Here is a 26,247-nt window from a genome sequence, read left to right as displayed (position 1 = left end):
GAGCCCAAGGTCCAGAGCCCGGGCAGCAGCGGGACGAGGAGCAGGGCGAGGGCCCAGGAGAGCCCGATCATGCAGCCCGTGTGCCTCCGCTGGTAGAGGGCCTGGTACACGCTGGGCAGCTTGGTGATGAGCACGTACCTGTTGAAGGCCACTAGCAGGTGGGAGGCCAGGGAGACGGTGAGGCCGAGACCGAGGAGCCCCCCTCGGAGCAGCCGGTACTCGACTGAGCGAAGGGAGGAGGAGTTGGGAGGCAGCAGCCCCAGCACAGCCTCCTGGGGCATCCACAGGGCGCACACGCTTAGGTCTGCCGCACAGCCATTCACAATGAAGGCATTGCTGGTTGTCTGCAGCTTCTTGAAGGAGAAGACTAAATAGATGACCATCACATTGGATAAAGTTCCTGAGATCGCTAAGACTGCATAGAGCAGCGACAGGAAGATGTGGGTCCCAGAGGAGTCCTCCCAGAGCAGCAGGAGAGGTGAGCTAGCACTCCAGGAAGAGGCGTTGAGCATCTCGCTGAATACAGCTCAGTTTTGACTTCTCCCTGTAAATCCCATCCTTGCCCAGGTCAGAAGATCCTGCTGCAGGATTCCTCCACCAAGCAGAAGGGAGTATGTATCACTGAGGAGGGATTCTATGGCAGGTATCAGTCATTCAAGCTGCAAGGTCCGGAAAACACGCTTCTCGGTAATAATCCAGAGAACAGCAATGTCCCAGCCGGGCAGGTAGCAAGAGATCCCGCAGTCTGCAGCTAGCGGTGGTGGGTCCATAGGGAGCAGGTAGCTGTTCACAGACCAGAGCACAACTGAAGATTTTGTAGCTTTGAAAATGCCAAAAGCAGCAGCACCTTGCAATCAGCAGCAGAAACGGCACAGCAACCGATACAAAGCTTTGCAGTTTCTCCTGTGCCACAGTACATACACTGTATATCATTCCAGGAAGATTCAGCCCTTCCACTCTTCATGAATTATTCAGCAGATTTTCAACTTGTTAAATCAAGGGGAAAAAAAAAAACCCAGCACCAAATCCTATCATGCTCCAGAAATACTGCAACTACAGTCTGACTCTTCTCTTTGCCTTAGCAGTTTCCAGGTTCTAACCCATTTATACAACTTTCATTTGCAGCAAGCAAATCAGTCACTCCTGTCTGAAATACAATCCTTTTACTGTAGGAACTCCTCTGCTAGATACTCAAACTGGGGTTTTTTATGATCTTATTTTTGTTAAGAGAAAGCGCGTTATGCTTCTGCAAGCTTTAAGTTAATTTTAGAACTGGTCCATAATAATAACAGACTTTCCAAATTAAATCTTTCAAACACAATAGATACGCAGATCCTTGGTAAGGCAGTGCTTCTTATTCGAGGAAGCTGGTCCTCGATCTAAATATACATTTTTTCTTAAAACTCAGCCTGTCTCAGCCTTCAGGAAATCTTTCATTGCCAACCTGCCAGAGGTGGTCACTAGTGTAAGTACACAGGTAAAACACAATCAGCACAGCATTTGAAATGGTCTCGCACCACAATTAATTCAGCGCACAAGTTCCTGGAGAGGTGAATGACAGGTTCACAGGTGGAATAAAGGCTGGTTGAAGAGTACGGCTTAACAGCCTCTTCCCAAATGGAGAAGAATTGGTAGTGGGATTCTCCCGGGAACTCCACAGTGCTTTACTCAAACAGGGACAAAGTGTTAACAGTCCTTACCCTGAACAAGGTTTAGTAGGAAACTGAGTAAAAGAACTTACACTTCCTCTCAAAAGGTTTTGAGAAAAGGAACGCTGATTAATTCTGTGATGAGTTTAGCAAAAAAGCTGCTTTTACAGGTGGGTTTTATGGAGGCTACAGAAGTAAGCAATCTTAGTTCCCAAGCTGTGATCTTGCTATATTGACCAAAGCTATCTCTAAGGCGTTTTTAGATATTGTTAAACTCTTAAGGCTAGTAGTAATACCAAAATAATATATGACTTAGTTATAGTTACAGTATATATTCTTTAAGATACTGAAGTTAATTTGGGTGGTTTAATGGATTATTTTGTTGCAACATAGCACATTTTTGTTTGACAGAAAGGCTCATTTGACTGTTTTTTGCAATTGACTATTGATCCACATGTGGATTTGTTATGAACATGAATATCTATGTTCTTTTTTAATTAATTAGATTGCTCATGTGCTTAAGGTTAAAGACATACCTGAGTGATTTACTTGATCAGGCCCTTAATTACCATATTTTTTTGCCTGCTGCACTGCACGGTGTAGATCTAATCAAGTGTCAAACCTTTTGAGGCCTTTCATTGTTTAGCTGTCAGTAGAGAACAGTTATTATAGAAACTAAAATCCTCCTCTTTCTGCAGTACTGTAATTGAAAAATACTCTCTAAATCTGTAACAAGAAATATCTCCCTAACCAAAAAGCTTCATGAAGCATACTTTAAAAAGATGATTAACAGTTTCAGCAGGCATTAGCCACAGAATCATAGGCCCAGTAAAGACCTCTAGATTTATTTAATCCATCCTTCCATGTTTATCAAACCTCTTTCTAAAGCTCTCATTTGCTACAGATCGTTCTCCAAAAACAAGAAGATACGTTTAGATATGAAGCATCAGAAATGGTGAAGTTCAAGGGTAAGTGAACACAGGATATTAAACAAATGTCAGGGTATTTCTTAAAAGCTACAACCTTGTAGCTTGACCTCAGCAGGTCAAGACCTCTCTGACCTTTCACTGTTGTGAAGAATACTGGCTATATTTATCATTCATTTTTAAAGTACAATATGTTTTTTGTTTATTAGCTGGTACTTACATATTTTGTGCAATTAACAGATGTCAAGTCTAGAAAACAGCTAAAGGAGAGTTTGATTCCTGTGTGCTAGAAACTTTTAAATTAGCTGCTCTTCCTTTATACCTCCAAATCACCATTGATGATGTCTGAATGTAATGGCAGGAGCCTTTTATTAAGTTTTTAGATTAGACTGTCACTAGAATTTGGGCGACTTGTAAAGCATCTGCTCCGTTCCTTTAGAGTGGCTGCGTAACAGTTCATACCGTCCACATCATCTACTGCAGTACAGACTTACCTGACAGGAATATTAAACGCCGTGAATAAACAATCATGCAACACAAAAATTTGCTGAAAATCCACAGCAGAGTTAATGTTAGAAACATTATGTGAGTAGTTCTGAATTTAAGGAAGGATAAAAATCCAGATGAAAGCATGATCTTTTGGGTTCTCATGGACAAAGACCCTGCTGCTGGTGAGATTAAGAAACCTGTCACACATGCAAAAAAGACAGGATATCTTACACCCTTAACAAGAGTCCTTGTACAGGAAAAAAGTTTCCTCAATTCAGAGAGAGCTTTTAAGTTACAGTATTTTGAAACACAACCTTTACACATCAGAATATCAACGTTAAGTATTTGATGTCACACAACGCAGATACAACAAGGTTAGAGACATCGGTTCTAAAAGGTACCTACCGTACTAGTGGCTTTTTGCAGTGTCGTATTACATGTAAATCCCTTACACGCTTCAGGAGAAAGAAGGTGATTTTGAAGAGCCACTCTCCAATTAGAGATTTAATCATAATAGTTTACATCAAAACATCTAAGTAAGAAAAGCCAAGAAGCGAGAAAGCTGGTTGATACAGGCATTTTATTATCAATTAGCTGTTTGTGTGTTTATATATATATCTACATTTCAGAGTTAAACAATATTTTATTATGGAGAACTATTTATAACAAAGTACATGACAAAAATTTTTATAAGAGGTAGAATTACCTTACTGTTAAATCTAGAATTCATATACAGTATATTATATATGCACACACATATGCTACTTCATGTGTGTATATGTTACATATACACAGTTGTGAAAAAAGTACAGTATTGCATGTAAGTTTTATTCAGTGATTTATATAGCTGCTCTCAGTATTGCTCGTTAACGCTCTCAGTACAACTTCCCATCGCAACTTGTGATCTGATCTTTTTAAGAATAAGGTGGCACTTGATCTTACGTCAGTTGTAAAGCAAATTCAGGGCATTCACGCATCTTCAGGAACAAAGACTGACAGTTCAGTTCAAGTTTCTGTGGATACTAAAAAACTCATAGGTAACAAATCTCATTTGGTTTTTGTCTTCTAAATTACTGCAAATTAAGTCGTCGCAACTGCTTACATTTTTGTTTTTGCTTACTGTGCACTCGTGGAGTTCTGAAAATTTTACATGTGATCTCTAGTATTTCACTGCAACACCTCTTCATTCTAAGTCTCATTCCTTATCACACCTGATTAAACTAGATATTAAAGAGCATCTTTACTACCGACAAGAACATTCTGTGATATAGGAGATTACAGTAGCTATACATTTAAAAATAGTTTTCAAGTTAGAAGGTTTATGAAGTGTCCAATCGATAAATGAAAATCTAATGTACTTTCAACATTTACATTACTGTGCTTTGCTAATGAAACTGTACGCATACCGCCAAAGGTAGGTTAAAAACATGTAAGCATGCAGCACTGCCAAATTCATTGTACGTGCACTTTCCTACCAACTTAAGTTTGGTCTGCTTTCATTTTTTGCAGTATATATTGCATAGCAAAATTTAATATTCTGCATTGAAAAGGTAAAAGACAAACTGAAAGAAAGCATTAACTGTACAAGTGAATCATCAGATAAATGACTTTCTCTTTGCAGTGGAAGATGTAAGTTACATTACATCTCAAAAAATATTTTCCTTTTATTTTTCTTTTACAATGTTCCTTATGAAACATTAGCAGCTGAAAATGGAAATTAAGTGCTTTCAGTTGATTGTATAATAACTAGTCTCTCACTAGTTAGACTTCCATTGAGTTACCAGAAGACCAATTAGTGAAAAAGTAATTAGATCAGGCTTTAAGCAATAATAATGGACCCTTATAACAGGAAAAACATCTTGTTCATTAAAAAATTTCTGTATCTTTGATAAACATGTAAAAATTCTTTAAAATACACATTTTTGTAGCAAAGTGGAAACGAAAAATATATTCTAATTTTAACATAATTTTTATATATATATTGCTTACCAAAATATTCTCTTAATATGTATTTTAACACTGTACATAAGTTAATAAATGTCTTAACGAAACTCACTAGAAATTTATTCAAGCTGTCTGAAGATTAAAAATCTAAATCTGTATATAACATGGGGTAATAAATTCAACACCAGTGCATGTGCAGTAGTCAGATAAGAAACGTCTGCCTGATAAGAAGTCTCCTCTTGGCGTTAGGGGTTTTGTGTCTTGAAGATTCCTCCTCCAAGTAAGCAGCTTCCTTCCTTGAGTTCTTCTCCTTCATGAAGGACTTTAAGAGCTCAACAGGTTTCACCAAAGCAGCAAAGCTTTAGTACCGAACATACTCAGACTGAAGGGACTGTGCGGAGAAAGAAAGAACTGATCAAAACTCACTGGGGAGGTTATATTTGTATATAATATGCATTTTGCACTTAAAAATAAGGAGTAGAGGAAGGACAGGAAGGAGAAAAATAAGTAAGAGTTGGAGGGAGATCTGAACCTCTGCATAGGTAAAGATACATAAAACAGAAGAAACTAAAACACTGGATACAGTAAAGCCCATAGACTCTCCTGTATCTACACTTACTTTGCCAAGCCAAATTCTAGAGATTCTTCAACAAAGTGTTACAAGTCCTTTAAAACACCACCTTAAAACAATACCTTAAAATGTGTTGGGAAAACATATGATTGCAGTTCCTGTAACTGAATCGTTTCCATTTATCCTGAACACGAATCAAAGTGCTACTGTAAAAAATACAGCATCCTTCAGATGCTGGTTCAGGTCATAGCATGGGAACCATACGTGGTGTGGTTCATTCGTGAGAAAAAAGCTACAGCAGCACCATTATGCACGAGTAAGTTTACCTATGATTACTAAAACCGTATGAAAATGAAGCACTGCGAACGGTTCATCTGGATTAGCAAGCAGTCAGTATAATTAAGACGAAAGCGTAATCTGGTCTACTGTATTTATCTTCATTACTGGTTCTACTGAAGTCTAAGGGTTTTTTATAATGTAATTAATCGGTTTAGACAGCATTCAAATGTTTTATTCCCTCCTATACGGATGTCTTAAGGAGGTCATTCTGATGAATGAAACATCTTATTTGAGAGACCTCTTCACTGTACTAGTATGGTTATAAACATGTAGCAAATGAAAAACACAATCCACCTTTTAAACCTGCGTTGATTCATCGGAATTAGAACTACTAGAGAACAACATGGATCCCAAGAAAGCTCAGAACCTTGGAATCTTCCATTTCCCCACTATTCCTAACTAGTCCCTATAGAAATGCTCTTTGGCATTCATAGTGAAACTTATTAGAAGTGCGTAAGGGATATATAAATCTTTAGAGCTCTTGCTAGCATCACAAAACCACTTTTTTTCCCCTTATATCTTAAGTCTCAGTGTATATTTCCAAAGTTGTCTTTAAAATGCTTTTTCACATCTTGACGATCTGAGACCATCTGGATATTCTTCCCTAGGTTGAAAAAGAAGTGCTGTCAGCATATAAAGATTTGAATACCACTGACAAAAGAGGGTCTGTTTTTAGTTCTGAATGGATTCAACACGAAGGGTATAATTTAATAGAAAATACTTTGCCATAAAACTAAACAGATGTAACAAGTATTTTTTCATTATAGGCTCAGAATCACCATGGAATATGCCATCATAGAAGCTTTCCCCCCCCCACTCTATTCTCTAATAATTATTTATAATTATTCTGCACTATTAGCTTTGGTAAGAGCATTTGTAAAGTTATTTATGACATGTGTAAGGGTGAGGCAGGAGGAGTACCTCTTCATCAGTGAGCACTTGTAACTTCTCCTCTCTTAATGATCCTCAAAGCTTTCTCGTTTTCAGATGTGTATTTTAAAAATCAGAAAGATGGTTACATTTAATTGAAGCATTATTCAAAATGGATCCTTCAGAATGGAATTCCGAGTAAAGTTTTAACAAACACTTAAATGGATGAAATTTGATTAAATACTCTCATATGTTGTACATAAGAGGTTACTTTATGCTTAGATGAGAGATTACCAAATGCATTGTACACTGTTGGTGATCTTGGGAACAGCTAGCATTGGCTTACAAAAAACTACATAATAATTTAAATAAACAAGCAAACAATTAATTAAAGATTCTGAAGTTTACACTACAATTCTTAAAATTCTTAGGAATCCAAGTTATAAAAATCTGGGGGGAAAAAAAATGGCGACACATAAAAAAATACCTACACATCACAGATTGCTTGGAAACAAGATAGCATGTTTTGTTAGTTTTCATTACAGATGGCAAGGCAGGGTTTATTTTATTTATTTTCAAATTGAGAAATATGTTTTTCAGTGTGTTCCCACCCTCACCATAGCTCTGCTTCACATGGCAATGATCTCTTCCTGTTTCAAAGGCTTTTCTGAACACTGCGAAGAAATAAATCTAAGCAGCATTTTTTCCAGATTAAGATTAATTCACGAGGTCCTATTCCTAAAAACATAGTCATAGCTGTAACAACTGAGCTGCTGTGAAGTACACAGACTGATTTTTAAATTTGAAAAATTAAATTACAGCTGAAGAGGGTTGGGTTCTGTTGTTTGGGTTGGATTTTGCTTTTGCAGTTAAGTAATTTGTGCTCTTAAATTTCTTCACATTGTCCAAAGACATTAACTGTATTATTTCAAAGCCTGTAATTGTGATCCCCACCCCCTCCACTTTTTTTTTTAATCTTTGAGAAGTTTTCTGTTTTAAAATTTACACTCCTACCTCATATTTGCAGTGACTCAAAGTACGGCCTGTGATTCTGAAAGCTTTATGAAAACCAAAAAGCCCCAATCCACCTTTACAAGTCGTATGCTGGTATTTAACCAAATCTTATCTAAAAGTAGAGGTAAAAGGAAGGAAAAAAACCCCAAAGAAAACTGACTAGTGAATTGCAATGATGCAATTGCAATTATAAAGATTATAGAATCAGTTAATTGAGTGGAATTTTCAGCGTGTGGTGGTTGCATGCAGTGTCAAGGCTTGGCATTTTGTATCAAAGTCTCGGACACTTGAACAAAGAATTCGATAGCTTCACTCCAGTTACTGATACTGAATGAAGTTCATGCTGAAGCAACTGCTTAGGTCACCACCATTTTTCTTCTGCAACAGGAGGCACGGAAAGCCTCCTGAAAAATAAAATAAGCCACAGATCGATCCAGGCACATGAATTCACAAGCATTCAACTTCAGGATCAAGTCAGCTGTGGGTTAACTTTTAACAGCCCTATAGCATTTAGGGCTATTTGTTAGGATTTGAACATGCACTTTTCCCCAGATAATTACAAAAATTATGTTTTCTAAATTTTAATTTTTTTTTTTTTAAATTAGGTGTTTTTAATTGTGCATTGACTCTCCCAAAACACTGTTGCAACAGGAGTGTTGCAGCAGGCAAGAACTACCTTGTAAATACACAAGATCCACTAAAATACATCAGGATATATTATAGAAAATCCTTGTGCACTTGAAGTGATCCTTTCAGCCTGCTAAATTGAGAGGGCAGTAAAATGCTCTTCTTGCAAAGGCTATAGTCATTAATTATAAGTTCGTATTAAGAAAAGCTATTCTACAAGTATAGAGATCATGTATATGAATTTTAAAATACTGCTGATTTTTTAAAAACTTTCCATCTTGCCAGTTTCCATGACAGCTATAGAAGCAAAAGGTGACTCATTTTAAGACTACCCAGTTACATACTCTTCAATAAAAACACCTTTTAAAGAGTGGTATTTGGAACTATAATAAGAACATAAGTAACAATCTTACATGGTACCTTCAATGTGATTACACTCAATAAGACTATTTGTACAAATTATGTTTGTGAGAGATTCTGTTTAATCAAAGCCTTCAATTGGTAATATTTGCAAATAAAACATTTATTCTATTCGGCTAGAATGGCAAGTTGTCTGTTTTATGAAAATCCAGCTTTTTTTACTTTATCAGTGTACAAGCATAAACATGATAGAAAAGGAAGTAGATTATGAGCCTGCACTGATGAAGGACAAGAACCATTAGGGAAAAAATGTATGGCTGACAACAACAGGAAGTCATAGTCATAGTTATTTTTTGTTTGTTTTAAATGGAATATGGAACAATTTTTTTTTAATGTTTCATTACAAAATAGGAAGAAATAAAAGAGTTTTGAGTACCTTTCTCTTCCATACTGGGAAAAAAAAATAAAGTATGTACTTGCATTGTATAAAAATGAAGTTCCCAATGTCTTCACTCATGAGATTAAACAACATTAGAACTGAAAATTTACTGTCCTAACCATGTTAAAATGCTCCTGTACCACTCACATTGATAGTTAAACTTAGAAGTGCTAAGTTGGTTTTCTAAATATGATTACAGATATTCTATATACAATTACAGACGGTTAGCTTGATATCTAACTCAGGTAAGTGAGATTCTGCTAATAAAAAGAAGGGGAATGTAATTAATATCATTCGAAAGTTCTTTGATGAGGTAAGTTACATGAATAAACATAACCCCCAGTATACATAATAGACTTCTGTCACATACATTATCTGAAGGGCTCCAATTAGAAAAAAGGGCAGTGTCACACAAACACTGCCACAAGAGTAAGGTTTGGTTGTCGAGCCTTCCCAGTAAATTCAGCATCTAAAGCAGTGAAGTGAAAAACATTAAACAGAATTCTGTTTTTAACAGAATTCTGCCAGAACTGATATTAAGGCTCGATGCTACTCCATGTTCTGCTGAGTTTAAGACTAGTGATGGATATGACCAAAAGCAAAACAGCTGGATGTCAGGGGTTGACGTGGTAAGACAAAATAGTCTTCCTTGTTTGGTTAATTGGGTCCCATTAAGAGGAGGGGATGGGGGGGAAGGAAGAAAGAAAAAAAAAAAAAGAGGACCATGCTTTGCCACAGAGTTGCACATTAAAAATATAAAACCACCACAGAGCAGGCAATGCAGGACACTGCACTAAAATACCAGTCAGTATCTTGGACGGCAAGAACTTTTTTTTATTTCCCTCTCCCCATGAACTCCCACAGCATTAAGAAGCTAACACCAGCTATAGATCTATAAGCAGGACAGCAGAGAGTACCAGCTTTCTGGATCTGAAAGATGAATGTTAGTGTTGCATCTACTTCCTCAAAAAGGATTTTCAAAAACTTTATTAAACGTTATTAAACTTTCCAAAAGGATCTTTGAGCCAACTTAGCTTAACAAAAGACAAGTTGAGATGACTAGTATGAAATACCTTCATGACAAGAAAATAAGGTAATAAAGGATTATAACAGTGATATAACAGAGATACAGCAAGCTTCAGATTAAAAGTGAAATGGTTTTAAACATGAGTGTATTCAGGCAGTGGGACTAATTATCAAGAAGAATTGTATTGCCTCCAAAGTAAACCACCATCAAGATGGATCTGTATTAGCTATAAGTCAGGGGCTCGCTACCAGACAGAACACATTCAGGTAGTAAAGTGATCGAATAAACACTGTGACATCACAGTAACTTCACTCAACTCAGTCGACTGTGCATAAAACAGGTAACAGTTTACTAGACTCTGCCATGATTGTGACAGATGCACAAGACCAGAAGCACATGCAGCATTCAAGGGCATATTTGAAAAGCTTCTTCCAAGCAAGAAAGCGGATTAGCAATTATTATATTGAAATAAGATTACTTTTCAGGTTAAGTCAGAAACATTTCGCTACATAGACTTTGCATGGTGTCATTCTTCCTAAGAAACGTTGCTTCTCACACCACAATACATAGAATCCTTTTGCCTCTCTCTTCCAGACAAGGCTGGATACAGCATCTCATTTAAAAATCCTGCTATATTTGATTGTGTATAACCTCAATATACTTTGTATACTAATTAGGTTTCAGTCACACGTGCAGTTTACTTCCACAATGGAACAACGAGAACTTACTTCCTATTGTCATCTATCCTCAGAAAATGCAATTCATACTCCCAAGCTATAAACACATGGCTTCTGGACAGAAGTGGTGCCACAAGAGGGCAGATCCCCCACTTCAGGAAAGAGAGAACACAAACGCAAGGACATTTTAGGTACATGCAACGTGTGCATTTGCTGGTTTAATACAGGGGACTCACCAAACTCAAAACCAGTAGCAGGTACAACACTAAAACTTTATCCTGAAACAATTTATCAGTGGAAAGGAAACAGAAATGAAAGGTGTGATATTCTGAAGTTAATTTGTACAAAGGTAATTTTATTTCCAGCAGCTAAAAAAAAAGTGTCAGTACTACTAAACAGAAGCTGACAGGTTCAATTAATTGTAAGCAATAGATTCTATTAAAAACACTGCACTGATTTTTACAATTAGTAGGATATAAAATCTTTGGAAACCAGGTATTTTAAATTGATTTGAGATTTATATTAGCAAATTTATTTTTTTCCCTAAAATAGTTATCTCTGATTTCATAACTGAAGTTTCTCTAGCCTCTCTTCTTTGCATTTTGTATAGAATCACTTTCAAGTGGCATTATCTATGCATCCTCTTTATACAGACTCCTTCACGCAGAAAAAGGGCACAAAAATAAGCCCAAGGCAGCAAAGTTGTTGAGGAATGAAAGCTAAAATGGTGAGACCATCAGAAATGTCTTGCCCTAAAATACTTTTAACATTTGGTGTTAAAAGAGGACTAAGTTTCAAGTCAAGTGGACTCCAGTTTCACATAAACCCTCTATCTTTAAGAATGTTGTACCTTCCATTTAGTATCGTACATACAAAGGCTTCTTTAAATCTGTTACCGCATGAAGATTAAAATCCATAATAAAATTAACTGTATTATGAATAATCTGAAATAAAGGATAAAAAGGCCCATAAAAAAGATACTAGAAGAAGTGTTAGTTTAAGTTCAGGAATGATCTATTTACATGAACCCTCCATGATCTAGAAGCTTGAAAGAAATGGGAAAAAAGCCACTGAAATGGTAATTATTTAGAAAGGTAACAGAGAAAGGTGCTGTTCAGAAACGTTAAAGGAAGCCAGAGAATTATGCTGGGTTAATATTTTTTTTTGGTGACAGCTTTGCTTGCAGAAGCAAGGAAGATAAGCATCGATTAGATGCCTGAAAATGCTGTAGTGACTATGAACTTACAGGACTTGATTGAGTCTGGTATCGTGCTGGAGGAGCTGTAAGGCCCATAAAGGAAGGTTGATGCGTACTCATCTGTCACGGCGCCGTGAAAACTGTTTTGGGTGCTCAGGTGGTTGCCACTACTGGTGTTTCTGTTGTATAAGTTGTTGTTCAGTTCATGGTTATTTCTGTGAGGCAGCTGCAAGCTGCCATTCAAGTGGCTGGAGATATGGCTTACAGGAAAACCTGTCCTAGAGGACGATGATGTCATTTTGGTCTCATCATCATCTGAAGCAGCATACAGGTTCCCTAGCGAACTGGCTAGTCTGGAGTTTATGGAAACACTGAATGGAAAACATGCAGGGAAAAAAAATACACACAAGATATGTACAGATATATTAAAAAAATAACAGAAAATTCAGAAGACATTAGGTGTATAAAATAGCCCACTCTGAAATAATTTGTGCTTGTGCACAGGTTCATTTTCTAGCTTTCAAATAATGACAACCAGAATTCTTAGTCAGGAGTTCCCAAACTGTTTACTGAAGCACTCCCATGGCCAGCTTTCACCTCTGTCAAACCATATGCACATGCAGGAGATCGTGTTAAGAAGTTTAGGTGGTGGCTGATCTACACTTTGTGTACACATAACAGTTTAAGAACTCTTCTGTTTCTTGAAATCAATAACGTGATACAAGTCTTCAAAGTAACCAAGAAATAATGAGATAGAATTTGAGAATAGAGTGTCCTGAAATACCTCTAAGTTGGTTATTTTCTTCAAACAAATATTTGTGCCCAGAAGTTATTGAAAATGCCTCAATCATTCTAAACTTCATTTAACATCCATAATTACTTAGTATAATAATAATAATGGAATTAAATCAAGGGTTCATAAAAACCGTATTAATTGCCACTCAGTATTCTGAGATTAATAGTATATAGACTTGTGGGAATACTTGCAAAACTTCTATCAACTCAGATGAGTAAAAAAAACCCCAAAACCCTGAACAACGTAATACTGTTTGACTTGATAGAATTCCACCAGAACTCTCATACCAGTAGTATCTGTATTGTGACATATAGTATTTGAGAAGAAGAAAAAACCCAAACCTTTTAAGGTTAGAGCCTGAGGATGTGGGAATTCTGCTTATTCTTTCTGCAGATGGTGAATTAACTGCCATCACTTTGGAGGCCTTCAGAGGAGACATGGATCCTTCTGTGCTACCCGAAGTATTCAGTCTAAAAGGAGTGCAGAGTTTTAGTGAGGAAAAAAAAAAATAACTGAAATACACATCTCAGAAACACATACAGTCTTTCAATACATAGACTGGTATTTTAAATAGCGGAAATTCTCAAGACTGAGTACTGAGAATTCAACAGCAAAACCTCAGCCTGTTTTCAAGTATCTTTTTAAAAAAGCTCCCAACTTTTCAAATATCCCACTCCCCAAGTTCTTCCCCTGTTGTACCATATTATACAGTTATAGGCTACTATTCACCTTGATCATTTGTGAAAGTTGTGTCCATTTTACATCAAATTTATTGTAAATTTGACTGTATTTTAAATACTGTAAATTTGAGAAAGAATACATTTTGTGCTTATAACATGAGTAGGAAAAAACAACACCGTAGTTTTCATGAGAACATTGTGGCCGCATGACAGTAATTACACTTTTACAAGGCTGCACAGAACATACAGCTCTTCCTAGGGTGGGACTGTTACTGACCAAATTCTTCCTATTTTGATAATGAGTTTTAAGTATGGTACACTGGACTACTCCAAAATGTTAACATTATAGCTGTCCATATTAGTTTATTAAAAACTAATAAACAAATTGCCTCACAGTGGTAAGAAATTGTCTCCATCCTTAAACCAGGGGATATTATCACGATCAGCAATTAAAGGATGAAAGACTTTGGGAAGTCTCCAAATACAAGCATGTAAAGGATGAAACTGAGCAGAAACAGCACTAATAATCCAGGTTGTCACAAAACCAAAGAGAGTGTGTTCTTTTCATTACCAATGCTTTATGGTGACAGATACTTTGTCTTACATGTTGTATTTTAGATGCAGTGGGTTAAAGGATGCCATGGTTACAAGAAGAGAAGGCTCAATTCTTCTTTTCCTAAAACTGTTAAGTAAATTTCCGCTCTACATTTTATTTTCTTGGGGGGAGGGGGGCGCGCGCTGCGGCACTTTTAGTACTGATTTGAGATTAGTACAGGTCATAAATGCAATAAGCATTTAGAAAATGAGAAGAAATAATTGGCTTTATTTGCTCCACAGAAATTTCTGAGGGAAGCATGTAGTAAAGTGTAAGTGAAGACTCTATTAAAATATTAAACTCAGCTTATAAAAAAAGCTTATAAAAAAAAGTACTGATTGCATCCACTAAGTAAAACCTCTAGTTCAAAAACTGTGATATGCAGACAATATGTAGCCAGTTTAGGCTTTTGAGACAAGTATTTAATTTTACAGAGATAAAGTGGTTATGAGTTAACTAGTTATCCTTCATTGCATAGCAGCATAGATATTAGAAAATGTGACTGAGGAAATTACTTGTATGTGCTAATTATTCATGAACTACTATTCCAGGTATTTCTGAAGTAGAGCCGTACCCCTCTGTCCATTAGATTTCCCCCTGCTCCTAATTTGCAAGTGTTTAAAAGTTTGTTACCTGCCTCTTCTCAGAAGTCTGAAATTGCTAATCAATTGATGTGATCAGTATAATTAAAACCACTAAAGTTTAAGACCCGAGTAGTATTGCATTTAGAACTGTAATTTTGAAGTTCATACCTGAAAGGTTGTGATATCGACCTGGTGTGCAGTTTCAAGTCTTGCAGCCTAAAGAAACAAAAGCAGCAATCTTTATCAAAGGATGAAAAAGCCTTTCCGCTCCCCCAGAGCATACTTGCCTGTCTCATACTGGCTTTGAAGTACAAGATCAACAAGAGTTAAGAATTATTGACAATCATTATTTTATTTTACAGTTAAACAACAGAGACGTACTTCAGGTTTATTTCCAACTTCACATTTTTACTGGCTCTGAGAAGTTCAAAATTTTTATAAAGAGTACAGAAAAGCAATTATAGAAAGATAAATAAGTTTACTGAAAAATATTTTGAGTCAAGTTTTAAACCACTACATATAAACTTGAAGGTTTTGAGATTTTTTTTTTTTTACTTTGTCTTTTACTGCTACATAATAAGTAGGTATCCTGAACAGGAAGACAGAGGAAAAAAAGAAATTAATAAAGCAAATCTGTAACTAGTAGATATATATCTACAGAAATCTACACCATAGAAGGAGGTTCGACTAGCCTTAAACAAGGCCACATACTTGCCATAAAGATCTGACAGCACCGACTAAATTTAAAATTGCAAATTACTTCAGAATTAATTACCTCAGAGCTCCAGCTGTAGCAGAACATGGCCGTCTCCGGCTTTTTAAGGCATTAAGCTTATCTCCCTGCGTCATGCCGTTCTGAGTTTCCATACCTGCTTTGTCTTCAAAATCATTCTGGGAAACACAAAGTATGCAAGCAAGAGAATGTATCAAATCCTCCAGAGCGGTGGGTGTAGTTTCAAAGTATGGAACGTCTTCACCAGGATTATGATTTAAAAGGCTAATCTGCAGTCTCCTGCCCACAAGGGGCACTACTGCCTTCGCACAGGTCCAGTAAGTTAAACGCGTCATGGTACAGAAGCACATTCACAGAGGCTTCTTACAGCATCTGACCTAAAAAGTCAGTTCAGGATGCTTGAGCCTAGTCTGGGTTTTATAGAACATAAACTCCAACCCCTTCTTCTGTAATTTTAAAGTTATCAGCAATGTCGAAGGGAAGCAGTAACACACAATTTTGTGATATGCACAACATGAGGAAGAAGTTTAGTTGTGTGTTTTGCAAAAGGAGCTAAAAAAAAAATCAACTTCCCTAAATTCCTAATTTTTTTTTTTTTAAATAAAAAGTTCTGATGACCTCTAGAAAAATAGTTTTGGAAACAATTTCTGTATGAGAACTTAATAAGGAATATAGGGATGACCAGAGATCAGCGTTTTATCCTACTTCTTCTCGCTCTAGAAAAGATTATAAACTCCAAGAAATATTAAAAGTATATATGCTACTGTTTACATTATAATTTCTGACTGATCTCAAAATAGACTTTTCTAAGACCCAAACATTAAGTAGAGACAGTATCTTAAGTAAGAGAAATATGAAAATTACATAAAGCAAGACTGTAGGTTTTTTTAAGTTGCCAAATGAAAGAAACTTATTCCAATTATGCTTCATTTGACCTCAGATGAAGTATCTGTTTGAATTACCGCTGTTCATATTGTGTCTAAGTAACCTCACCGCTCTGCGTGAAACAGAACAACAGTTTCTGCCATTAACCAAGATAAAAGATTGACAGAAGAAGTAATATAATAGAAGTTAATCAAATGATGGGATATTGAAGATTCTATGCTAGGTCACTGTTGCCTATCATTCAGCCCCAATGCTGATAAATTTTGTTTCACTGTCTTTACCTGCACAACAGTTACCATGTATAGCTGTTCTGTTGTCCAGTTCTTAGACCTCACGTGGTTTTGGGACTGGGAACATAACTTTGTTTCGAGCTTTTAGAGAGCCTAGTGTAATGAGGTCTTGAAATACAACCAAATGTCCAAAGAGGTAAGTTCATTGTTTTGAAGACAGAATGTTAAACAGCTTTAATATTACATCCATAGAAAAATGAAATACACATATTACAGAGAGGGTTACAGTAGAAAAAAGCAGCACTGTGAATTTATATTGTGTGTCTGTACATCTTTACTGCTGCAGTGTACAGGTAGTTGAGCTACCTGCAAGTAAGTTGCCTTGAATACCGGAAGCAGTAGAGCTGTTGTAGTAGCAGCTCAGATTCAAGACCAGGGCTTTTACCCACATGGCTATATGCCAGCTGTTTTCATTAGGCACACGAGACCATCTCTACTGTGTTATCTTCTCCAGTTGGCAATCTAGATATTTAACTTTACGTATTCCAAGCCACAGATTAAACTTCCAAAAGGGAAACAGAACCCTTACAGAAGTGCATTCAAAGGTGCTCTTCCAGATTATGAGAGATCACACAACAGATGGTTATTTTAATTTATACTAGTAACTCTCTGAAGAAGGTGACCACTATATCCCTGGTCTTTACATCAAGTAAATGATTCTGTCAACTATGTAGAAGCTCTTTAGTTATTACAGAAGTAAGACAGGATTAATCAAATGCATAGTTGTTCTAAACTGCTTCTCACAGATACTGTAGGAAACCACAGTTTAAGTTTTACTAGCCCAGAAGCAGAAGTGCGTTCACTTTAGTTCACACTTCATGCCTGTACTTCCAAGAAATAATTGTAAGGTCCTTACCGAAATGTACGCGTCTCAGCAGTAATCCATAACACTGTGATAAAGGGATGGACATCTGTACACTCATGCATTATTAGCTAGAAACTAGGAATAAATAGATTCCCAGGAGAAAAACTGATTTTTCCCCCCGCTCTCTTCTCTCAACAACTGAAAACCCTGACAGAATGACTTGAAATAATGCAAAACTTTTGAAGTTTGCAAAATGACCTGTAAGCTTGAAATATAATCCAACTTCTTTTAAAAAAAGTGGATATTTGTTCTAATTGTGACCTAGTAAAGTTCACCTGTGAAATCTAGTACTAATACAAGCCTAAAAAAAATTTTAAAATTATCTATAAGTAGTTACTAAAATATCAGCTCCATCTCTGCTTGTTTGAAATTTTCCGCACAAATTCTTACCTCCCTGTGTTGATCCAAATCTTGTACTTTATTCAAGGTGTCACTGATTGAAATGTCATTCAAGCCACAAAGAACACTATTAATGTTTCCATCAACCACTTGTTGTTTCTGCTTTGATCGGATGAGATCTCCCTCCAGCCATAACATTGCTTGCTTCCTTTAGGATACAAAACCAAATCAATCCGTATCAACAAACTTGTGAAAACAAAAAACAACAAGAAAACATGCTACTCTTGCAGACTGCCAACATTTGAATCTTTTGTGCATCTAGAAAAAAAATATTAAAATGTCCATCACAAAAAAAAAAAAATTCCCCCATCATTTTCTATGGTTAAAACCAACAACAACCCCCCCACCCAGAATCACCAAACAAGTCTGAAGCAGAAATATTACAGCTAATAAAACTTCATTTTATAAAATGCTACTGGGAAAAGAGAGTAAGTAGATTTGCAACAGTATTTTAAGGACTTTTAAAACACAACTTAAAAATACGAATTAATGCTTTTATACACCTAACGTGTTGAATAAACGATACGGCACTTCCCAACTTCTTAATAGCTTGAGTTTGGTGTATACAGAAACCATGCAGCAACAGCTGGCCTGGCAGAGTGGAATCGATCATAGTCATATGGAGTCATTGGACTGTAGTATCAATTTTCAGAAAATGAAAAATTATATCCTTCAGACAGGTGGGAAAAAAATGTAAGTGCTACAGCGTGCATGGGCTAAGCAGGCTTTTGGTGATGAGATTGCATTACTCCTTGATGAGGAAGTTTGCTGGGTAGATACCAGTCATGCTATCCATCCAAGAACTGAGACCCTATTACATATTACTGTGACAAAATTGAATTCCGATACTGAACAGAGAAAAAAAATGAGGAATTAAATCAGAATATACTTCCACTGAGAGTCTTCTTTGAAAACAAAGTATTACAGCAAAGCTTAAAGTAGTCTGAGCCTACTTGCTCAATAATAAATGGGAAAGGTAAGCACTTCCAGAAAACATCCCAAGAAAACATCAAAAGAATGGAGAAGGAGGGGGCAGAGGAAGCATCACTTATTGCACCTAACAGAAGTAACCTGTTTAAAAACATGCTTGAATTTAAATACTTCTGAAATCTTTTGAGATTAATTGCATTCACAGTAACAAAACTGATTCGATACATACTTGGGTGGCAGAGTCTCTACAAAAACCCCCTACTTAAACCTCGCTTATGAAACCTTGAAGAACCTAAGAGATGAAGCTTTGACATCTACGAAGGCTGGGAGATCAGAGTTGCAAGATATTACCTTTTTGCAGGTACAACTTTGCAGCCCTGAGGGCAAGATATTTTCTGTTAGAACGGTGTAACTGATGTTAGCTCCTCTCTCAATCCCATTTCGACGCGACTGGTGACATTGCCTGAATTTTGCCTGATGGCCGAAGTAGCTATCTATTCCCGTTAGGGCAACAGGAAATCCTTACTGAACAATACTACAGCTCTTAGCTATGAATAATGTAGGTTTGAAAAAAAAAAAAGCTTAAGTATCTTTGCCTATCTATAAAATGAAACCAAGTATTTATATGCCACTGCAGAAAAGACACAGGCTGTGTTTTTCTCGTCTCTCAAGTAAACAGCTCTTACTAATCACACTACCTATTACCTTTCTCTCCTAATTTTGCTCTGCTGTGGAAGAGATTTTTAAGAGTGCATCATCCAAGCATGAGCACAGCGCAGAGGTTAATCTGCCCTCAGTGAGCACTTGTGGTTTGTGAAAATTGGTGATTCACAGTATTTTGAATAAGGGTGGGCCACCTCTCAAATAAAGGAGTGCTCATTCAGTTGCACTGGAAAATAAACAGGAATCCTCATTCACATTTGCTTTCTCTTATGAATTACATAAGATATTGCATCTGATATCCTGTGGATTTTAAGATGCAAAGTCAGTGCATGTTTTACTGTATTTACACAGTCTCTAAGCAGAGCTGTTGCTTTTTTTTTTTCCAAAGTGAGACAAATTTGAGGAGGATTTTCTCAAAATGTTGTCCCTCTTAACAGTGAAAATGCCTTCAATTAAAAATCACCATGGTATCAACTAAAAAAATATCAGCAAATATAATAGTACATGCACAACGTAGAAACCCCTTTGAAATTAGTGTCTACATCTACCTCTTGCAATGAATCCACTACAATTTTTTCATTCATTTCCAGTCAGGATCAAACCTTGCATCACCTATTCAAATGATCTGTGCATGAAATCTTCTCAACCCAATGTATACAGTTGATTTTTAGGAGCTGTATTAAAACCACACATTCGTCTTGCTAATGACTATTAGCTCCAAATCAGAAATGCTTCATAAATTGCACTAGGAATCTGACAAGAGATCATAAGCTGTCCACCATGTACTTATTTAATCTTTAGTTACAAGACAGAAAAAACCGTATCAATCACACTGTTGTAAGATTAAGTATCATCATAGGCTAAATATATAAAGTCTATCCATTCTATGTTATTATTTTAATGAATCCTTATTGTTGATCTCTTTCACAGGCACCCCCTTGCCGTGGGGAAGGAGCTTGTGTGCCCTTGTGAGGTTGAGAGCTGTGCTGGTGGTGGCATGTGCCTCCGGTGGGGTCTCCCAGGCCAGACAGGTCTCAACTGAAGGCTCAGACAAAATGTGTCCAGGGGCAGGATGGGCTCACTAGCCTTGGGGCAGCCATCCTAGGAGGAGGACAACTCTGACTCCAAACCCGGGCAGATGGAGCTCGTTTAGCCCTGTAAGGCTCCATCTAAGAGAAGGACACTCTAACCAAACCTATGACCCGAGGACTTTGCTGTCACCGTCCAAGCTCTCTAGGCCCTGGCAGATGAACCTCAGGTGTAAAGGGTGGAGCCAGTTCCACGCACGCTGCGCCTCACCTAGAAAATCCACCGTGCAGGACCAAAGGGTGTGCTCCTGCATTGGCCTTTTCAGCCATCAATGCGCTTGCAGTAAGCATGGGAAAACCCCTTCCCAAATCTTTGTTCGTGAAGCCAAGCCATGATGATTGACATGATTGTTGATGTAATCTTTTGTCTGCACCTGGACTTCACGCTTCCAACACATGGGATTTAACTCCTAAATCCCCCAGAACACAAACACGCAGAGTCCTGGGACCGTCTGTACTCCAAGGTGACAAAATTTAGAACACCTCAGAGAATACAATTGCTACTAAGTTTGATTTCAATCCCAACTTAACGAGCCTTTTATATATATGTATATATATCTCCATATCTGTCAACAGGCAGTAACATGTCACACCAGTAGACAGAAAGTAGGTCCTGTAAATAGTGCAAGATGGGTAAGCATGAGGAGAAGCGGTTGATTCTTAGCAGCAAAGAAGGTACACATACTCTTTCAAGAAGTGTTGCTGCGGTCCTATAATAGAGCCTGGTCGACACACTCTTATCCAAGCAATAGCTTCAGCATGCGTGAACTTGTAGTGTTTCATTATGTAACAGGCAATCAGTGTTCCTGTTCTCCCCAGGCCAGCTGCAGAAACACAAGCATCACCATTCACATACGAAGTCGTGAGCAGTTCAGAATTATCAAATTAAAGTATGAGATATGAGAAGACCTCTTTGCAATGTTAGTCAGCACCTTAATATTTGAAGAAAGAATTTCTGATTCAGTAGCCCGTTTATCACATAACTGGATTTCAATGCTGTAGATACAAGAACAAATATATCATACTTACAAAAAGTTAGCAGCTTTTAAGAACACACGCAACAGTGATCACTCTTGGCACTTCTACAATTCTACTTCAAACATGTTTTTAGTAATAAAAAAAGCCGATATTTTGAAAAAAGCTGTGACCAAGCTGGGTACAAACTTCATATATATTTAAACCAGTAAAAACCAAAATCAAAGTACCTTTAAGAGGCCAATGCACATACCTTACGAATCAAGGTTCAAATACATGCAAAGAGATGTGCACATCACAAGAGATAGACGCATGTGTCTTTTTAGCCCGCGCCTTTTTCTTTTTGAATCACTTTTGTTGTGGAACCAACCTATAAGACTATTCAATGCTACTGTATGAACAGCAATGATTGCTGACCAGCATAAAATTTTATATATCAATAGCTTAAAATAATTTAACCCATTTCCCTCCAAATTACAAACTAATCCTGGTTTTAAGGTGAAAATAGAGACAAAAAAACTAGCTTCTACTATCAGTCTGTAATTACAGGGTAAGAATTAACCTCTTTCTAGCTCTGTGTCTTTTCTACTAGTAAAGTGCCTCCCATTTAAACCTTATTTTCCTGCAAATACAACATCTGCAATTTACAGTCTCACGGTGGCCAGCTATTGTTTATGCACCAACATCTATCAAACAAACTCCCAAAGTAACAAGCATCCTTCCTGACAATTCTATACACGCCTACAAGCTCATTTCATTTAACCAGTAACTAAATCCTGCTGTGATTCAGGTAAAAGGATGATGGTAAAAGTTCACAAATAGTGAGATTTCATAACTATTTTTGAAGATTAGCTCTAAAGAACCATTTTAAAAGGGTAAGTATTGTTAGAGAGAGTTTGTGGCTTGGGTTTTGTTGGTTTGTGGATTTTTGTTTGTTGATTTTTTTTTTAATGTAAAAGGAATGCAACATGCAAATGGATAACTAAGACTTGTACTATACTGAACATATATATGACTAAGAAAATGGTCTCTGAAAATTGCAGGTAACATCTACCAACTGCATGCATCACTAAGACTTCAGTTCTTCCCTTTAAGTTCCTGCTAATGTACTAATTTTCCAGAGCAACCCTTTGCCTTAAACCATTCTGCAAGTTCTGGGACAAGCAATTTCTAGCATGGAAGCTGTGCTTGGAATACCTTTAGCAACTAAGCCTGGAAAATAACAATCTACTCTTGTTAATCAATAGCTTATACTCTTGGTCAATTATCAGATGTCTAGCTTAACGCCAGAATTTCTGGGTTCTAGCCACAGTAACAACTTGTTAGCAAATAAACTTATTTATCTTTGATATGCATGTTTATTGTTCATGGGAAAATGATGAATAGCACTATTCTTGTTTCAGGTCAGCAAGACATTTGACTCCACAATGTCCTCAGACAACTCTAAACATAAATCAAGCAAAACCCTTCAGAGCCTTTGTTCATCATTCTTGAATAAGCATGTTTTGTGTATTTTCTGGCCAATTTGCTGAAATAAGCTGGTTTCAAATCCTGGCATCACAGTAACTCACATTAACTTGAAATGTGGAAGTCATGCTCTACAGAAAAATGCAAGAGCAGTCCAAAAGCACAAAGAAAACCTTTCAGTCTTTTGCATTTCCTAGCCAATTACTATAATGCTGTGAAAGCATAATGCAAAAGAGAAATCTCCATCAACTAAACCCTACGCCTTCAAGTGATATTAAGAAAAAATAGAACAATGAACAACAGACTGTCAGTTATTCTAAGTGGTAGTGTAGGATGAAAGAACTTAATATGCACATGAAAATAACAAACATTGACATATATTTAGTTAAGTATCATAAAGCAATCTTACTTCCACAACCAGAAAGTGTAACTTTATAAAAATGCTTTATTTCTGGAATAAGCTCTGTGGATTTATACATATTTTGAACTTCAGTCTGAGAAATAAATAGGTGGGGCCATACCTTTACAATGCACAGCAACTGCACCATCGGCATTTTCACAGATGTTCAGGAACCTCTGAACTATACTGTCACTTGGCGTGCTTCCATCTACGAAGAACAGGTCATAATGCTGAAAACCAGCATCAGTAAAGCGTTTTGCCTCATAAATTTTTTTGTTTAGTCTTATGATTGATGTGACATTATGTTTCTTAAAATAGGGAAAGTAGGCTTCAGGTGCATGAAGAGGATAACCTATAAAAAAAATAAAGCAACAATCATTTAATGGCACAGATGAAGTTCAAAGTCCTACAAATCAGAATTGCCCCCCAAACCTATTCTGAATAATAAACATGCTAATGCTGAAAATGCTTTAATATTTTATTCAGAGTAAATGTGTTAAGTGATATAAAAAAAATTGTCTACAGTTGTCTAAATCTTGCTCATGAAGACCTCTGCAATTAAAAGAAAGGATCAGGAAAAAAATTAAATTAAAAAAAATTAAGGCACAGTATGCGAATACATGTGTACTGCCTCCCGTTTAGCCCATTCCTCTCTCACGTTGGCTTTTATAAATAAAGCTAGGCACGTATATGACCTCAGCATTTCAGAACAGCTGTCTACCTACAGTCAAGCTGCAGATCAAAGAATAAGAACATGCTTGAGGAAACACTGTGTTTGAACAAGAGGAAGAGTCCAAGGATGAACTGCAGTACCAGAAATACTCTTGCTCCTCAGTGAAGTAAAAAAGCTTTAGTGCCTTCATTCAGTTGAGAGACAAAAGGATCCCCTAGAGAGGATGGGGGAGGTGGGGATGGAGAGCAAAGACCAGCCATACCACAGCTGTTCAGGAGACACTTTCACCAAAGAGATGTTCTCCGTTAATGAGGGTGTGAGGGATTATGTGCACATATACTCCTATCTGTGGGATATACGTATGTAAGATGTAGTTTCTTTTCCATTAACAATTAAGTCTTAAACAAAGCACAGGAACAACACAGCTATTGCAAAATCAAGTCTGTCACTGACCACGTTCACTAGTTTATTTCCAGAATTTTTATTCCTGTTCAAATAAAGTCCAAAAGCTTCCCCACAAAACATGGGTCATTTCCACAAGTCATATATGCATTAGCAAATGCGATTAGAGTCACAACATAATGAGAAAGATGTTGCTTTGTAATGTGTACTTACGCTCACCCCCATGAATGTAGTCTCATAATTTGTAGCCTCATAACTGGCCTTTAAGCATTAGTGTTAATTTAGCAATTTTCAATTATATACACGTTAAAAATAAAGCACCAAAGTCCAAAACAAACATTGCAAATTCCATGAAACAATTTAAGTAATTTTTTTAAAAATTCTGCAAGCAGAATGTAACACTGTACAATGCACTGTAACAGTGATTGGGGAAGAAACCCAAACCAAGCTAACTATTGTCTCCCTGAATTTTCTTTAAATCTTCAGTGGACACTATGCATAAAGGAAATAATGAGAGAGCAGAAATGAAGGAAAGAAAGAGTTATTCAGAAAAACATGCTCATATAAACAAAACGACATAGCATAAAAAATAAGGTGAAATCCAGCAAAAATCTGATTTCAGTTTTTAAATGACTGATGGACCAAATCTTTAATTTCCCTCTGTTGGTCAAGTCTCTCTTTTTCATTCCATTAGAATGACATAGGTTCTTCCCATTATCCCAAGAATCTTCAGTGGTAAAGGCAAGCTTCTTTTTAAAACTTTTTCCTCACCTTTGTTGGAAAACTCTTAATACAGTCTACTTTGCTTTATGCAACTCATCTTTAATTCTTCTTACTTATCGTACCATGTGTCAGGTTCCAGGGCATGAATTTCTCAGGCACTTTGTCACCGAATTAAATTCACTGACTGTTAGAAGAATTGGAATTCTAGCAAAGTAGAACTTAATTCCAAAGGTCTTGGAATACTACGATTGTATATAAAATGTTCACTGTATGATTATTTCTGAAGACAAAAATTAATCTACAAAACTCTATCATCTTCTGCTCATTTGCTGTGACTGTTCAAAATGCTGGAAAAAATAAGATCAGAGAATAGTATTAAAATAAACACCATACCATTTTCAAGTTTGCTTTTTGGGTGAGGTCCACTAAATGCCAAAAATTTCCCTGGAACAATCCAGTTGAAGTCACCGTTTTCCACTCGCTATAAAAATTTCAGAAGAGAAAGAGAAAAGCATTTTAATATCTTTACATACGAGGTGAAAAAATTACTCAGTATTTTATTTTACTTCTTGCTACATTAAAACAAAACACTTCCAATGCAATTAGCTAGCTTACCTATATGGGACAAACTAACCATAAGCTGCTTCTCAGAAATAATAAAATTAAAGGCAAAAAATTTTGCTGAAGTTTTCCAATAAAAGCAGAAAGATCCTATATCTAAGATATTTCTCCTTTGGAAGGTTCAGCATTTTAGGACATGTACTTATAACAATACAGACACCAACATTACTGTATGTTTAATCAACGAATACAGAAAAATGCTTCCCTGTAAGGCATTGGCTAAAAAACCTGGTTCACAGGAAACAAAAACCAATTAGCCTTCAAAAACAATTATCCTTTCCCTGTAGAGATTTGCCTTTTTTTTTTTTTTTTTTTTTTTAAAAATTTTTTTTCCTTCTTTGGAAACTA

At 36.6% G+C, this 26,247-nt stretch overlaps 2 protein-coding genes across 2 annotated transcripts in view; both read right to left on the bottom strand.

The window, feature by feature from the left end:
* Positions 1-18: 18 nt before the first annotated feature.
* On the bottom strand, positions 19-512 carry GPR88 (G protein-coupled receptor 88; the record flags this gene model as incomplete). The annotated part of the gene is made up of 1 exon (XM_010134666.1): positions 19-512. A coding segment is annotated over exon 1 (494 nt), but the record flags the coding sequence as incomplete, so codon positions are not given.
* A 4,857-nt stretch (positions 513-5,369) lies between these two features.
* Positions 5,370-26,247, bottom strand: part of LOC104492152 (dual specificity protein phosphatase CDC14A-like) — a gene marked incomplete at its 5' end in the record, with an annotated part of 39,520 nt that continues 18,642 nt past the window's right edge. The window contains 10 exon segments of the mRNA XM_010134665.1: positions 5,370-5,399; positions 12,179-12,239; positions 12,241-12,501; positions 13,268-13,396; positions 14,954-15,001; positions 15,561-15,676; positions 17,949-18,105; positions 21,324-21,462; positions 23,602-23,832; positions 25,672-25,759. Of these exon segments, the coding sequence (XP_010132967.1) occupies positions 5,370-5,399; positions 12,179-12,239; positions 12,241-12,501; positions 13,268-13,396; positions 14,954-15,001; positions 15,561-15,676; positions 17,949-18,105; positions 21,324-21,462; positions 23,602-23,832; positions 25,672-25,759 (1,260 nt within the window).

This window comes from Buceros rhinoceros, unplaced genomic scaffold (assembly GCF_000710305.1).
Source record: "Buceros rhinoceros silvestris isolate BGI_N320 unplaced genomic scaffold, ASM71030v1 scaffold18434, whole genome shotgun sequence".
NCBI classification, from domain to species: domain Eukaryota; kingdom Metazoa; phylum Chordata; class Aves; order Bucerotiformes; family Bucerotidae; genus Buceros; species Buceros rhinoceros.
The sequence above is the reverse complement of the archived record's forward strand: the minus strand, read 5'-3'. Positions and strand labels throughout refer to the sequence as shown.